At 41.1% G+C, this 17,534-nt stretch overlaps 1 protein-coding gene across 1 annotated transcript in view; it reads left to right on the top strand.

Annotated features, from left to right (window-relative positions):
• Positions 1-16,600, top strand: part of EDAR (ectodysplasin A receptor) — a 117,286-nt gene extending 100,686 nt beyond the window's left edge. Inside the window, exons 11-12 of the mRNA XM_077134951.1 lie at positions 41-101; positions 13,845-16,600. Of these exons, the coding sequence (XP_076991066.1) occupies positions 41-101; positions 13,845-14,167 (384 nt within the window). The 3' untranslated portion in view covers positions 14,168-16,600. The remainder of the gene's footprint in view (positions 1-40; positions 102-13,844) is intronic.
• The last annotated feature ends 934 nt before the right edge of the window (positions 16,601-17,534 follow it).

Genomic DNA, 17,534 nt, shown 5'->3' with positions numbered 1-17,534 from the left:
TCCTGGAGATTGAACATTCTTGTCACTATTTTTCCCGTAGATTCAAAGTCGCAGGAAAAAGATATTGGACGTGTATGCCAACGTGTGCGGCGTGGTGGAAGGTAAGCCGGGCAGAGCCGAGGCAGACGCTTCCGCAGACTGTCCCCCAGTTATAATGGGGGGTTTGGGGGTGGGGACGCTGTAAGGGGCTGTCTCCTGCCCACCAGCGGTGGAAAAGGAGGGCTGGACGGGAGGCCCCTGGAGCGGAAGGACGCGGTCACCCCCACTGACTTGTCCCACTCCCCGTCGGAAACGGGCGGCGGGACCAGCCTCCCGTGCGGAGAGGGGCTGAATCTGGCTGCGAGTGGTTTAGGGCATTTTCCCAGCATTTTCCATTCCCCTTCCTCTCACAGGACAGAGGTGGCAGTACAGACCGAGGTAGGACCTGAGGGGGGTGACATGTGGAGTCAGATATCCCAGGTGCTGTCCAGCACGTGAGACAAGATAGGAGGGTGCCCCAGGGCCCCCCAGATGCCCAGCCCTGCTTGGATACCAGTGTCCTTTCAAATAGACATTAATCAGCACCTCATCAAATAAATATCTTATGCGCCTGCCTCCTTCCCCTGGGCAGTTTATGATGTCTCCTGGCCTCGCAGAACTTGTCTCCCTCCCCAAAGGTGCCATTCTGAGCACACCATGTCCTGCTTTGTCTCAGGATAACTACAGTTTGGGAATCAGCAGTCAGGAGGCCTTAGGACCCGCAGAAGTTGACATTTCCATCTGAAATCGTAATCTCCACTCCCAATTTCTTCGAAATCCAGTCTCTGAATGACCTTGTTATTCATCCAATAGATAAAAATGCTGCAGTGAGCATTTGCCCACAGTGATCTGGCCTTCTGCCTTCCCCATAAGGCACCATCCGCTCAGAGTCTGGCTTTTGCTGGTAAAACGCCTTCCATCTCTTTGCACGTGGCTCCAATAGCTGCATCTTTATTTTCTCATCTTCATCTCTGCTCAGGGGATGGATTCAGTGCTTATTGAAACAAAAACTCTCCACTGTCACAGCAAATGAAACCAATCTTGGGATTTGAAAGTTACCCACTGGCCTGGGTAGACGGACAGCAACTGGGAAAGGGGCAAGGAGGCCTACCGAGGTTACCCAAGCTCAAGTGGGTGAGCATGACACACATGGTGGGAGCAGGACAGCGGCTCGATTCAGGTCCCATCTGCTCCTGGGGGGTGGGGCTTACTCAGGGCTCTGAGGTGCAGTCAGTGAAGCCAAAGCTCCTTCAACCCCAGGAGAGCAGGAGAACTCCGTCACCAGGGAGCAGGGCATCTTCCGTGGTCACAGATCTTCTCAGGAGGTTGACAACCAAAACAGAAAATAAAGTCCCCTTTTTGAAAAATAATTATATGATTTTTTTTTAAATTCTTGGTGAGAGAAAAAAAATGAATGAATTGTGTCATAACAAAGTCAAGCCCCGTGTTGTAGATCTGGGAGAAAAACAAGGGCCAAATACGGGCCCTGCTCAAAACCCGACTTCCTGCAAGTGCCAAGGTCCATTAAGCATTCTGTGGAGGCCTCAACACCCGTCCCAGAAAGTTTCCCATTTCAGACAGGCACATTTAGAGACAACAGTGGGCAGGCCACAGGGGCGCAGCAGGCAGAGTTCTCACCTGCCATGCCAGAGACCCAGGTTCGATTCCCGGTGCCTGCCCGTGCAAAAAAAAAAAAAAGAGAGAGAGAGAGAGAGAGCAGTGCATCCTGCCTGATTCACAGAAGGTTTGGAAAGAAATGCAGCATCAAGGTCTTCAAGCTCCAGGATGGACTGTGCTGAGAGCTCAAAAACCTTCACAGTTGTGGGTGGTGGAGGCTTCTCCTGCATGGCCACTTCTTTCTCCACCATGACAGGCCTGGCAAAGGGCAGATTGATAGAAAAGAAATAAAAAATTGAACATGGCCATTGGAATCAAACTCACCAGGATTTAAATCCCAAATGTGCCTCTCCCACTTGCAACCATAGCAAGTTCTTAATCTCTGCCTCAGTTGCCTGTAAATGGGAAAATGGAAACCTACCTCACAGGACTGTTGAAGAACCAGAGAAGATGTTTGTAAGTTGCTCAGCAGAATGCCCAACATATATATGCCCATAGTCCATGACTGGAGCAGATAGAGTGGTACAAGCAATAACACAGAGTCAGGCCAAACCCTCCTTTCCAGGAGACACAAAATTAGGTGCAGCAGAGAGGAAAGGAGCCAGAGACCCCAAATCAGAATTGCTGTGTGACCCTTGCTAGCAGTGTAGCCTTAAATTGACCTTCTCTGACCCTCAGTTTCTTCATCTGAAACAGGAACTACTGCTGCTGCTATTATCACCACTAATGCTAGTCACTCTAAAACTGAATGAGAAAGGAGCCTAAAGCACCTGCACCCAGTAGGTGGTCAGCTGCAGAAGTTTCCACTCCTTCCTCAGCCCCTATCCTGGTGGCTCTCCTCTGGTTTTGGCCAAGGCTGGAACACACCAGCGTTGAGTAAGCAGAGATCCCTGATCTGTGCATGGGCAAAAACCTCGTGAGAGCCGAGGGCAGATCAGGGCCAGGACCGGCCAGGGAGTCACCCCAGAAACATGACAGCATGTCACTTCTCCCGACCAGAACCCCTGAGTGGGCGCAGCTGGCCACAGCTGCTCCAGGCTGTATCCCTGCCGTCCCGCCCAGTACCCACTGCTGAAACAGGGACTTCCTGCAGAAAGCGCCACACTCCTCACTGAGGGTGGAGGGTTTCCCTCCCTTCCTGCAGGCTGTTCTCTGGTTTCCTTGGCATTCCTCCTGCGGACTTTCCCCTGTTTGGACTGGGCAGGGGGATTGAAGCTTGATGCACACGCCCTGTTGCTTCCATTCCTTCATGCTAGCCGAGCACCAGCCAGCACCCTGAGCCTGGCCAGAAACAACTCTTGAGGGTGACTCCTGTGGGCCCAAGAATTTCTACTTGGTTACCTGCTGAAATGTGGCATGTCTCTACAAACATACATGCCCCTGAGCCCTCCTGCCTCATCAAGCCTGACCCAGCCATGGGCTCTTGGCTGCCCCATGGAGAATGGTCTGGACTTTGCCTTCTAGCACCCCAGAAAGCCCTCCTCTACTCCAAAGGCTGTCTTGGTTTTAGGAGCTAATATACCTGGGATAGTGGTTTTCAAACCAATTTTAGGAATCCCATGGGAAGGAAGAGCTCTTCAAGGAAAACTGGGAGGGTGAGAGGTCAGAGCCCTGTCTGCTCAGCCACCTTCTTGCACCCCTGGGGGACAGGTGTCCTAGAGTCCATAGTCACGCTGACACATAGCAGAGGCTGGGAGCATTAGGGTAGCAGTCTTAAGCTCTCAATAAGCATTAGAATCACCTGGGAAGTCTTAAAAAATGTCTTTGCCTGCCCATCCCATCCCCACCGGCTCCAGGATTCTGATTGTATTAGTCTGGGGGTGAGGCTAGTGTTTTTTTAATTAACCTTTTTCTTTGGAGATCATTATAGGTTCACCTGCAGTGGTAAGACAAAAACACTGGAGGTCCTCTGTGCCCTTTTCCCGGTTTCTCGTGATGGTGACATCTTGCAGAACTAGGGGACAAGATCCCCACCGAATATTGGTTGATGCCGTCAGATAAGAACCTTTCCATCATTACAGACACTTCAGGTGGCCCTTTTACAGCCACACCCACTTCCTTCACAACCTCACCACCTCCTAACCCCTGGCGACCACTCATCTTCTCTCCATTTCTATAATTTCGTCATTTCAGGAATGTCATATAAATGGAATCATGTGGAATACATGGAATATGTAACCTTTTGGAATTGACTTTTTTCACTCAGCATAGTTCTCTGGAGATTCATCCAGCTTGCTGCATCATCGATAGTTTATTCCGTTTTATTGCAGAGTAGTCTTCCATGGTGACGCTATACCACAATTGTTTAACCGTTTGCCCGTTAAAGGACGTCTGGGTTGTTTCCAGTCTTTGGTTCTTATGACTAAAGCTGCTATAAACATCCCTCCATAGAGTTTTGTGTGACCATAGTCTTCATTGCCTGGGACGAGTGTCCAAGAATGCAATTTCTGGGTCATATGCTTAGCTTTTTAAAACAAACTACCAAACTGTTTTTGCCAAGTGCCTGTAACATCTTCCATTCCCACCAGCCATGTGTGAATGATCATCTCTCCATCCACACCAGTATTTGGTGTTGTCATTTTTTATTTTAGCCATCCCCATAGCTGTATATTTATATCTAATTTGTAGCTTTTAATCTGCACTTCCCTAATGGCTGATGATATTGACTGACTTTTTATGTGCTTATTTGCCATCTGTATGTCCTGGAAGATGAATTCCTGTTCATGTTTTCTACACATTTTCTAATTGGATTGATTTTACTGTTGAGTTTTGAGAGTTCTTTATATATTCTAGATACTAGTCTTTTGTTTGATAGGTGTTTTAAAAGTATTTCTTTCCTCATGTAGCTTATCTCGTCATCCTCTTAACTGGATATTTCACAAAGCAAAGATTCTTAATTTGATGAAAACCAGTTTAATTTTCTTTTTACGGATCATGCATTTAGAGTCAAATCTAAGAAATCTTGCCAAGCCCTAGATTCCAAAGATTTTCTTAGTTTTCTCTAAAAGTTTTGTATTTTTACATTTTGCACTTAAGTCCATGATCCATTTTGAGTTTATTTATTTTTGTATAAGGTGTGAGATGTAGGGTGACATTCAATTTTTGGTCTATTGATGTACAGTTTCACCAGCACAATGTTTTAAAAAGGCTATCTTTCCTCTATTGATTGCTTTTGTATCTTTATAAAAAATCAGTTGGGCATATTTGTGTGGGTTTATTTCAAAGTTCTCTGTTTTTTGCTCCATTGGTCTCTGTATCTATCCCTGTGCCAGTACCACACATTTCTGATTACTGTAGCTATATAATAAGTCCTGAAAATGGATAAAGTGATTCCTCTTACTTTTTCCTTCTTTTTTCAAAATTGTTTTAGTGATTCTAGTTTCTATGCCTTTTATATAAATTTAAGAATAATCTCTATGTCTACAAAATATCCTTCTGGGATTTTGATAGGAATTTCATTAAAACTGTATATCAATTTGAGGAGAATTGGCATCCTCATTATGTTGAGTTTTCCAATCCACTGAACATGAACTATCTCTCCATTTATTTAGATCTCTTGATTTCTTTCATCAGCATTGTGTAGGTTTCAGCATAAAAGTCCTATGTACATGTTTTGTTAGATTTACAGCTAAGTGTTTCCCATTTATTTCTGAGCGATTGTAAATGGTATTGCATTTTTAATTTCAGTGTCCATGTATTCATTAATAGTATTTAGAAATACAATTGAGTTTTGTATGTTTACCTTGTATCCTGCAACCTTACTGAACTCACTTATTAGTTCTAGGAGGTTTCTTGTAGATTCCTTGGGATTTTCTTTGTAGATAGTCATGTCATCCCCAGTAAAGTCGGTTTTATTTTTCTTTTCTGATCTGTGTGTCTTTTCTTGCTTTATTGCAATGGCTAGAATTTACAGCACTATTTTGAATAGAGATAGTAAGAACAGACATCCGTGCCTTGTTCTTGATCTTAGGGGGAAAGTGTTCAGTCTTTTGCCATTAAATATAAATATAACTTTTAATAGATGCTCCTCATCAAATTGAGGAAGTCCTCGTCTATTCCTATCTTTCTTATAATTTTTTTATCATAAATGGATGTTGATTTTTTTCAAATGATTTTTCTACATTGATGTAGATAGGATCATGTGATATTTCTTCCTTAGTTTGTAGATTCAGTTTTGAATATTGAACGAGCTTTTGTATTTCAGAATAAACCACCTCGGTCATGGTGTATGAATTCTTTTATGTAATTGCTGAATTTTATTTGCTAATTTTGTAAGGATTTGGGAGTCTGTATTCATGAGGGATTTGGGCTTGTCATTTTTCGGGTTTTTTTATTTTTTTATTTATTTATTTTTTGTCTGATCTTGTATCACAGTAAGACTAGATTCATAACACAAATTGGGAAGTATTCCCTTGTCTTCTATTTTTTTCTGGAAGAGACTGTGTAGAATTCCTGTTACTTGTTTTTTAAACATTTGGTAGAATTTTCATGTGAAACCATCTGGAACTAAAGTTTTTTTGCATGAGGGTTAAAATTATGAATTCAATATTCTTGGTTATAGGGCTAATCATATATTATGTCATATTGAGTAAGTTATGTTTTATGAGGAATTGTCCATTTCATCTAAGTTATGGACATGCAGAGTTCTTTGCAGTATTCCTTTATTATGTATTTTTTATGGCTGCAAGTTCTGTAGTAATATCCTCTTTATCATTCCCAATCTTGATAATGTCTTCTTTTGTCCCTCATCAGTCTTGCTAGAGATGTGTCAATTTTACTGATTTTTTTTTTCGAAGAACCAGCTCTTCGTTTCATTGATTTTCTCTATTGTTTTTCTGTTTTTTTATTTCATTGATTTCTGCTCTTATCTTTATATTTCCTCCCTTCTGCTTTTTTTGAGTATATTTTGCTCTTTTTCTACAGTCCTGAGGTAGGAGCTTATCTTACTATTTTGAAACTTATCCTCTTTTCTAATGTATGCATTTAGCAGTATAAATTTTTCTCATTGTCCCACAAATTTTGATATTTTTTTCATTTATGAAATGTAATGATTAATTTCCCTTCATATTCCCTCTTTGACTCATGAATTAGTTAAAAATATGTTATTTTCAAGTGCTTGAAGATTTTCCTATTGTCATTCTGTTTATTGATTTCTACTTTGATTCTATTGTGATCAGAGATCACGGCATATAATTTCAATTCTTTTAAATGTGCTGAGTTTGTGTTATGGCCCAGGAAATGGCTAATCTTGATTAATGATCCATGGCACTTGAAAAGAATGGGTATTATGCTATTGTTGGGTGGAGTATTCTAAAAACTTCTATTAGATCTTGCTGGTTTGATGGTGTTCAGTTCTAAATCCTGCTTATTTCCCTCTAGTTGTCCTACTGATTGTTGAGGGAGGTGCTGAAGTATCCACTATAATTGTACATTTATTTATTTCTCCTTTCAGTTCTATCAGTTTTTGCCATATTTTTCAGTTCTGCTGCTTGATGTGTACATGTTTGGAATTGCTGTCTTTTTTGGTCAGCTGACTCTTATCATTATATAATGCCCCTCTCTGTCTCTGGTAATTTTCCTTGCTCTAAAGTCTATCCATGTGATATTAAGATAGTCACTCCTGCTTTCTTTTGATTAATGTTTGTATAATATATCTTTCCCCCTCATTTTACTTTCAGTCTACCTGTATAATTATACTTGAAGTGAGTTTCTTGCAAACAACGTATTGTTGGTGTATGATTTTTAATCTACTTTGCTAAGCTGTCTTGTTCTCCCAAGACACAAATGATTTTGGAAATATATTAGGGTTTTACAGCATATTGTGTTTTGTTTCCATTAAAAAAAATTTTAGAGCAGTTGTAGGTTTATGGAAATATCATGACAAGCTTTGTGTTTTAATTGATATATTTAGACCACTTAAATTTAATGTAAAATTAAGTTAAATGTTAAATTTGTCTGTTATTTTATTTTTTGTTCTCTGTTTATCCCCTTTGCTTTTCCTGACTTCCTTTGGGCGACCTAAACATTTCTTGAATTCCATTTTCATTTATCTATAGTGGTTTTTACTGCACTTGTTGTTTAGCGTTTTCTGTTATTGCTTTAGGCGTTACAGAATTTATCACAGTCTATTGCTGATGTCATTTTATGAAGTTCAAGAGAAGTAAAGAAAGGTCACCTTTGATGTACCTTCCCCCACCCCCACCATTTGTAATATTCTTTTTTTTTCTTAACTTTTTTTATTGTATGGTATAACATATATACAAAGCAAAGAAATAAAAAAGCACTAGTTTTCAAAGCACTCTTCAAAAAGTGGTTACAGGACAGATCCCAGAGTTTGTCATGGGCTACCATACAACCCTCTCATATTTTTCCTTCTAGCTGATCCAGAATATGGGAGGCTAAGGGCTTAAATACTTTTTTTATCATCACAGTCGACTTTTTTTCCCTTTTTTTTTTTATGAACAATAACATACATACAAAAAAGCTATGAATTTCAAAGCAAAGCACCCCAACTAGTTGTAGAGCATGTTTCAGAGTTTGGCATGGATTACAATTTCAAAATTTTCGGCTTTTACTTCTAGGTGCTCTAAAATACTGGAGTCTAAAATAGATATCCATTTAACGATTCAGCATTCATATTCATTTGTTAAATTCTATGTTCTATATATAATTCCACCATCAACTCTGATCTTTCCATACCTCTCTTTAGGGTTGTTTGGGCTATGGCAATTCTAAATTTTTGATATTAGAAGGGTCTGTCACTAATATGGGGTAGGGAGATGGAACTATCTGATGTTCTGGAGAGGCTGAGCTAGGTTTCAGGACTTACTTGGACCAGGGACCTATCTGGAGGTTGTAGGCTTCTGGAAAGTTACCCTAGTGTCTGGAACCCTTGTGGAATCTTATATATTGCCCTAGGTGTTCTTTAAGATTGGCTGGAATGGTCCTGGTTTGGAGTTAGCAGGTTATGATAGGTAGCACAATCTACCTGAAGTGTGTGTAAGAGCAACCTCCAAAGTAGCCTCTCAACTCTATTTGAACTCTCTCTGCCACTGATGCTTTATTAGTTACGCTTCTTTTCACCCTTTTGGTCAGAATGGAATTGTTGATCACATGGTGCCAGGTCTGGATTCATCCCTGGGAGTCCTCTCCCACATCACCAGGGAGACTTTCACCCCTGAATGTCATGTCTCACGTAGTGGGGAGGGCAATGATTTCATTTGCAGAGTTGGGCTTAGAGAGAGTGAGGCCACATCTGAGCAACAACAGAGGTCCTCCAGAAGTAACTCTTAGGCATGCCTGTAGGTAGGCTAAGCTTTTCCACACCTACATAAACTTCACAAGAGTAAGCCTCAGGATCGACGGCCTATTGATTTGGGTGTCCCTAAAGTTTGACACAGTATCAGGGGATTCCCTGATGGTAAGGTTTAATAGTTTCATATTTTTCTCCTATCCTTCAGGGGACTTTGCCCATACTTTTTGATTATCTGCTTAATATACCCTAGGATGTTTCCAGGCATTGGAATAATCTATACAGGGTTAAAGGACCTCTTTCTTATTCTGTGCTCCCTGTGTTTCAATTGTTCAAATGAGCTATACAGGCAGGTTGAATTTGATTATGCACTACAGAAAATTTCCATTCTAGAGCAAATAAACCTCTCTTCTATTGGTCTCAAAGAGTATGTGTGGTTCTAAAATATAGACATTGTCTTCCTTACCCCTGTGTTCTGAATTATTTTAACTCCAAGCTGTTTCGCTTCATTCTTATCTCTAAATATCAGGTTATATATATATAACAGCCTCTCAAAATCCAGAAATAATAATCACCACTCCGGACTTAATGTGTCTGCTCTAAAAGCCTATAATCTAGGCCTCTGTTTTCTTATAAGCATTTTCTAAAGGTGACCATACCATTGTTGGGTTTTTTTTTTGTTTCTGGCTTATTTTGTCTCACCAAATGTCCCACATGTTCCTTCACATTGTTGCATGCCTCACGACATTGTTCCTTTTTGTAGCAGCACAACTTTCGTTCATAAGTATACACCATTGTTCACCAATCTGCTTCTCCATCAGTGCATCCTTCAGCCACCTGCATTCATCGAGCATTATGTACAGAGCCCAAAGTCCACAGTCCATCAACATTCTCAATTTTAGATCATTTCATTGTTCCCAAGAGACAGAAAATCAATATACACAACCTCACCAAATGGGAGCTCTAAACCTCCTCTTAACTCTTGTCGCTCCCCCCATTATTTACCTCTGCTGTTGCTGTGGTAGTGCTGATGGTTTCCTTTTGAACATAGCTCATAGCATACAATAGCAGTTTCCCCCCGTACCCTGGACTTAAACACTCTTTATACAAAAATCATATCTCTGCAGTAATTCTTACTTGGAATCATTCATATTTCTAGTGTAAGTCAATGGGACACGTAGGTCTATACAACCCTTTTCAATCTTGTTCATCTTCAGTATGGTAATATTACTTCTAGACCCACTAGAGAATCACCTTCACTTCTATCTATTCCCTTACTTTACAGTTCAACCTCATTAGCTAACGGGTCGCCCAACTCTAGCTTCTATGTATCTCTAAGTCCCGTATATTCTGTAACATAAGCCTCTGATTATACCTTTATGCTGGCCATATATGATAAAGGAATCATATACCTTTATGATTCCATACAGTATCTGTCTTTTTGTGTCCAGCTAATTTCACACAGCATTATGTCCTCAAGGCTCATTCATCTTGTCTTGTGCTTCAGGATGTCATTTTGTCTTAGTGCTGCATAATATTCCATCGTATGTGTATACCACATTTTGTTGATCCACTTCTCTGTTGATGGGTATTTGGTTTGTTTCCATCTTTGGGTGATTGTGAATAATGCTGCAATGAACATCGGTGTGCAAATGTCATTGCTTTCAGCTCTTCTGGGTATATACCAAGTAGTGTTAGTGCTGCATCACAGGGCAACTCAATATTTAGTTTCTGAAGGAACTGCCAAACAGTCTTCCATAGTGGCTACACCATTATACATTCCCAGTGGTGCATAAGTGTCCCAGTTTCTCCACATCCTCTTCAACATTTGTAGTTTCCTGTTTGTTTAATAGCAGCCATTCTTATAGGTGTGAGGTGGTATCTCATTTAGTCTTGATCTGCATTTACCTTATAGCCAGTGAAAATGAGCATCTTGTCATGTGCTTTTGAGTCATCTATATTTGCTCTTCAGAAAAATGCCTATTCATATCTTCAGCCCATTTTATAATTGGGTTGTTTGTTCTCTTGTTGTTGAGTTGTATGACTTCTTTTATACACAGGAAATCAAACCTTTGTCTGATATGTGATTTCCAAATATTTTCTCCCATTGAGTTGGCTGCCTCTTCACCTTTTTGACAAAGTCTTTTGAGGTACAGAAGCATTTGATTTTGAGGAGTTCCCATTTATCTATTTTTTCTTTTGTTGCTTGTGCTTTGAATGTAAACTTTAGGAAGCTACCTCCTATTACTAGGTCTTGAAGTTGTTTCCCTACATTTTCTTCTACGAGCTTTATGGTGCTAGTTCTTATATTTAGGTGTTTGCTCCATTTTGAGTTAATTTTTGTGTAGAGTGTAAGATAGGAGTTCCTTTCATTCTCTTGGCTATTGATATCCTGTTCTTCCATGCCCAATTATTGAAAAGCTATTTTGTCCCAGTTCAGAGGATTTGGGGGCCTTGTCAAAAATCAGTTGACCATAGATTTGGTGGTCTATTTCTGCACTCTCAATTCAATTTCCTTGGTCAATGCTTCTGTCTTTGTGCCAGTACCATGCTGTTTTGACCACTGTCAAAATAGGTATAAAAGTCAGGGAGTGTTAATCCTCCTACTTTGTTCTTCTTTTGTAGGATGGTGTTAGCTGTTTGGGGTCTCTTTCCCTTCCAGATGAATTTGGTAGTTAACTCTTCCAAATCTTTAAAGTACTTTGTTGGAATTTTGATTGGTACTGTGTTGAATCTGTAGATCAGTTTGGGAAGAACTGACATCTTGACTATATTTAGCCTTCCTATCCATGAGCAGGAAATGTCTTTCCACCTATTTAGATCTCTTTTGATTTCTTTTAGCAATGTTATGTAGTTTTCTGTGTACAAGTCTTTTACTTCCTAATTTTGGGAAGTTTTCAGCCATTGTTTCTCCGAATACTTTTTTAGTTCTGACCTCTTTCCCCTCTCCTTCTGGAACTCTGATGGCATGGACATTAGATCTTTTTTTTATAGTTTTACAGTTCTTTTAGGTTTTGTTCATTTTTTTTTTTTCAGTCTAGTTTCTCTCAGTTGTTCAGATCAGATAGTTTCCATTGTTCTACTTTCCATTGACTGATTCTTTTCCCTGTCTTCATTCAGCTGTTGAACCCATCCAGTAAGACTTTTACTTCAGTTTTTGTAATTTTCAGTCCTAAAATTTCCATTTGGTTTGTCTTTACATACTCCTTTTCTAAGGCTAATTTTTCATTTGTGTCAAGCATGTTTGTAATTGCTCACTGGAACATTTTTATTATAATTGCTTTAATTTTTCATCAAATAATTCTAACATCTCTATCATCACAGTGTTGATATCATTGATTTGACTGCTTTTTTCTCATTCAGTTTGAGGTCTTCCTGGCTTTTGGCATGTTGATTTTGAAGGGATTTTCAATTAAAATATGGACATTTTCTTTTTATAGTGAGACTCTGGATCTTTTTCAAATCTTCTGCTTTAGATGGCCTTCTTTGGCACTGCTCCAATAGGGGAAGGGAAGGTACCACCCTGTCACTGCCAGGTGGAGGTGGAAATCCAGGTCCCCACCTCAGCCTCCATGATACCTGAGGCAGGTGGCTCCTTGTTATTGCTGGGCAAGGTTGGGAGCTGACTCACCATGTGTAGAAGCCTGCGAGAGAAGATGAGAGTCATGACTTTCCACTTGTCCAAGGAGTAGAGGAGGGTGCACCTTGTTACTGCTGGGTGGGGTAGAAGCCCAGGCTCTCTATATGCTTGGTCAATGCTTCTGTCTTTGTGCCAGTACCATGCTGTTTTGACCACTGTCAAAATAGGTATAAAAGTCAGGGAGTGTTAATCCTCCCACTTTGTTCTTCTTTTGTAGGATGCTTTTAGCTGTTTAGGGTCTCTTTCCCTCTGATGCTGTGCAGGGTTAGAAAGAGGCCTGTCACTAGCCCAAAGGGATAAAAGTCCCTGACCCTCACATGGCCCTCCCTGACAGTATCATGGTGGGGTGATCAAGGCCCCTCATCACAGCCTTTTAGGGTTCAAAGTCTAGGTTACTCACTTTGCTTTTGAAGGTGGAGTGGAGGTAGGCCATAGTGTTATCTGTGTGCTTGACTGAAGTAGGATAGTTATTGTCTACAAGTTTTCTGTCTTGCTAGGCTGCCCCTTTCCTCATCTTTTGGCTAGAGAGAGAAGGCTTTAATGGGATTTTTTTGCATATGCTAATTGCTGTTTTTGAATTGCTGGCTTCTTCAGTTCCAAGTCTGGGGCATAGGAAGTCAAAAAAAACCCAGTGAGCTCACCTCCATGTCTTTCATTAGGTCCCAAGGTTCATAGACAGTGTAACTTCTACTTTCTTCTTTCTACTTCTCAGAGGCATATATAACATTTTGAGGTTTTGGTTGTACTTAGCAATAGGGAAAATTACGCCCACTCCATATTCTTGGAAGTACATCAATTTAACAAAAAAAAAAGCACTTAAGTGCATCTAATGTACAGTAAGGGCTGGGAACCACTAGACCACTAAGTCCTGGTTACCTGGCTCAAATGTCCCTAACCTTGGGTTGTCATAAATAGCACCCTTCATAGAGGTGAATACTGACAAGATACTTTCCCTTCAACCCTCTCCTCAGCCCCAACCCCATGTAAGGCAGGGGTTACCCAACAAAGCGTGGCCTGAATTAAAGGCTTTGAAGACTGCTAAAAAATGGTCTTGAGGGAATTAGTGTAAGTCAAAACCAAGTTTATTTTTGGAGATGGGTGGGGTTGTTATTGGGATTAGGGCACACGGAGAAGCTTCTCTTGTGGCTGTCAAAGTTCTGGATGGTGTTCACCTTAAGCTATGCATCTGTTTTGCAAGATTTTCTGCATCTGTATTTTATTTTAAAATTAACGGTTTTTAAAAAGAATTTGTAATGGTGCTAAAGCTTCTTCTGACTGTCATTTGCAATGTCTGTCTGTGGCCTTTGGTCTCTGTAGGTCTCAGTCCCACAGAGTTGCCATTTGATTGCCTCGAGAAGACCAGCCGAATGCTCAGCTCCACATACAACTCTGAGAAGGCGGTTGTGAAAACATGGCGCCACCTCGCTGAGAGCTTCGGATTGAAGAGGGATGAGATCGGAGGCATGTCAGATGGCATGCAGCTGTTTGACCGCATCAGCACGGCAGGCTACAGCATTCCAGAGCTGCTCACAAAACTGGTGCAGATTGAGCGGCTGGATGCTGTGGAGTCCCTGTGCGCAGACATACTGGAGTGGGCTGGGGTCCTGCCACCTGCCTCCCAGCCACCTGCGACATCCTGAGGCTCATGGCTGTGAACTGTCCTTCCCTGGGCTGAGCCAAGGGACCTTACAGAGGGCTCTGGAGCTGTGAGTGGTGGCGAAGGATCAAGGCTTTTTCTAATGTGTCACCAGGTGATACCCTAAGCTGTTCCAAAGAGCAAGCAGAAATAAGGCCTATCTTCCAATCTAACCAAAGATAAAAGATTATAGTTGGGACACTCCCAGCTACCCACTTATACCTCACCAGACAGAATGAATTTTATTCATTCATCTGGTCAACCATTAATTCATTCTGTAGCCATTGTTGAGTACCCAAATGAACCAAACAATGTGGGAGTGACAAAGGTGAAGAATCTGGTCCTTGCATTTAAGGAATTTTCAATCTAGTGGGAGAAATAAGGCATGACATGTCTACAAATTGCTTCAACAGAAGACATAAAAAAAAACTGAATGAGGGGATGCTAACAAAATGTAATAAAAGTTCTAAAAGAGGGAGATAGCTGGCCACTGGGGTGATGAAGGAGGCCTTCCTCACAAAGAGAGCAGCTTGAAGGTGTTGGCAAAATGGCTATAAAATGCAGAGACCCCATTCCATGCATTATTTCAGGTTCAGTACAAGTGTGTTACTATCCCGTGCTGTTTCTTTAGGATGATTTTACCTATCTTTGAGGTCACTCATATATCTCACGGCCCTTTGAGTCAATAATGGAAGAGCTCACTCTCTGATCTGCTAAAGCAGATACGCAACGCATGTATTTTTCCAATCAAGTAGCTCTGTGTGGTAGCCAGTTTTATTTATTGCCTGAGTCTTAGACCTGGTAGCCCAATGGTTCTGTGTTACGTGTAAATTGTCTTCCATTCTCTTTATTAGTCAGATTGGACTTTTGGGGGACAGTAATGCTCAACCACATAAACAGTTTAAATGATTCTATGGCAGGCTATGCCTTTGCTTCAGATAGAAAGGAGTAGTAAATCTGCTTAGGAAAAGGGCAACTTCCTAGATTTCAAGAGTGTTCAAACTTACAGATAATTCTCATGTTGTGAGAGTTTCAGATGCCAGATCTGAGCCATTTAGCGAGAATGCAGCCCTGCAGTGTGATGGAGAGAGCCTTGGGCTTGGAGTCCAGAGAACTGGGTTCTAGCTGTGCCACTGTGGGCAATTTTCCTCTCCCTCCCTTGACCTCAGTTTCTTTTCTTCAGATGAGACATTTGGATTAGCCGGGCTCTAAGACCCTCCCAGACCTGGTAGTCTGTGAGTTTGTAATCAGGAAAAGTAAGGTTCAGATGAGCAAAAAGAAAATGTAGAGATGTCAGAAATGCGAGCCTTTGAGGCACTCCATGGAAATCAATGAATATAGGCAAGTCATCAAGTAAAATGGAAAGCGGAAAAACTCAGACTTGGAGTTTTCACAAACTATAGTTGTTTGAAATGACATTTAGAGATAAAGTTAATAAACTGATATTGTTCTTGGCAGATTCTTTTATTACACCTGCAATTGCCAGGCGCTCAGGAGCCACGGCAGTGATCACACCAGGAGGTTAATTTAGAGTTCACTGCTGAGCTCTTCTAATGACAGGTTTGACTGCAGTTATCACAAAATTAAAGCAAATTCTCTGACTTATAAAGTAATATTTAAAAAAATTTTAAATTGCTCACATGACTGAGCAAATGCTTTGGGGGTGAGGGGCAATTGTCATATATTGAAAGCCAACAAACAATTTCCCACCAGTGAATGTAGAACATACTGTGATAGGATCATAATTAGGTCCTGAATATTTAATATCATTATCCACTGTCTCTGTTTGCTGCTTTTTTTTCAGAACCTATTTGGTACATCCTGTTAGCTAAATACTCCATGGCAAAAAATGATCCTTTTAATTTCTCTTTGAAATCCTTAATGGCGCCACTCTCCCCCTGCTTTGAGATAATGATGATGAGAGCTTCTGCCTTAATTAGACTGCAAATGTCATATGTGATGAGTATTCCATTCCAGGATAACAGCTTGCCCCTTCCCTAGAACAACATTTTCAGTGAAGGAGGCGGGGTGCCTGGTCTCCCTCTGGGTAATTTTTCCTGGTCTCTTAGAATTCTGGAGACGGGTCCATGTATCAGTGACTCAACCTGCCACTTTTGGGGAGTAAGTCCTCATAGAGTTCTGCATTGCTATACCATTTATTTATTTGGTAACAAATCCAGAAAAGATTTACTCTGATGGAGCTTTCCCTCACGTTGTGGAATGTGGAATCAGGAGGGCAGTAATGCTTTTGAGACTGACCGAGGCTGGGCCATCCTGCCATTTTGTTTGGAGGCCATCACTTTATTGTACTTAAAAGCATTTTTTGAACACCCCAGAGCTAGGTGTCTGACTCTTAAACCAGTGAAGTCTTAATTATCAATGTTTTTGTATAATTCTGTATATATATATAACTTATTATATTTTACGCTTTCAATAAAATGGAAAGATTTACAGACTGCTGCAATGTGAGCTCTTTGGGGATGGGGGAAATGAGTGGAGAGAGCTCTAAGTTTGAATTGCTCTTTTTCCTAATGAGACTATAGGACTGGGCCCAGCCAAATATGAATTACCCAAACTATTATGCCCCAGGCCATTCATTCAGCAGAGGTAAGTACTACAATGAGATTATGTAAAAACCACCTGGAACATTGCTTTCCAAGTCTCTGTCAGTGGTTTGTAAGTCATTGTGCCACTTAACTGCTGCTGTGTAACAAAACATCTCAAAATTCCGTGGTTTAAAGCAACCTTTATTAGTATAGCTCAGAGGTCAGTAAGAGCCAGTTGATCTAGGTTGAGCTGGTTATGCATCTGCCTGGGGCTTCTGCTTGCTGGAACATCTTATTTGGGGCACCCCCATGCCATTGTTTCTCATTCTCCTTCTAAAACCAATGAGCTAGCCCAGGCATGTCTTTATCCCACAATGACAGAAGTGTAAAAGAAAGCAGAAACACAAAATTTCTTAAGGCTCAGGCTCAGAACTGGCATACTGGCACTTCTAGCTCATTCTATTAGCCAAAGAAAATCATGTGACCAAAATAGGCTGCACCCCATTTTTGTGAGGAACTGCAAAGTCAAGTGGTTGAGGGCATGCATGGCTATAGGAAAGGGTAAAATGATGGGACAGACATTGCAAACTTCTACAGGTACACTGGTTTCCCACTGCATCTTTAGCAAATTGCCACAAGCCTTGGTGCCTTAGAACAACACACATGCATGATCTTATAGTTTTGGAGTCAGAAGTCTAAAATGCGCTAGCAGGGCTGCATTACTTCTGGAGGCTGTGGGAGCAAATCCATGACCTTGCCTCCTTTTCCAGTTTCTAGAGGCTGCCCACAATCCTTGCCTCTTCCATCTTCGAAGCCAGCGGCCAC

Source organism: Tamandua tetradactyla, chromosome 17 (genome assembly GCF_023851605.1).
Source record: "Tamandua tetradactyla isolate mTamTet1 chromosome 17, mTamTet1.pri, whole genome shotgun sequence".
Classification (NCBI taxonomy): domain Eukaryota; kingdom Metazoa; phylum Chordata; class Mammalia; order Pilosa; family Myrmecophagidae; genus Tamandua; species Tamandua tetradactyla.
Note: the sequence above shows the minus strand (reverse complement) of the source record. Positions and strands in the feature narration are given on the sequence as shown.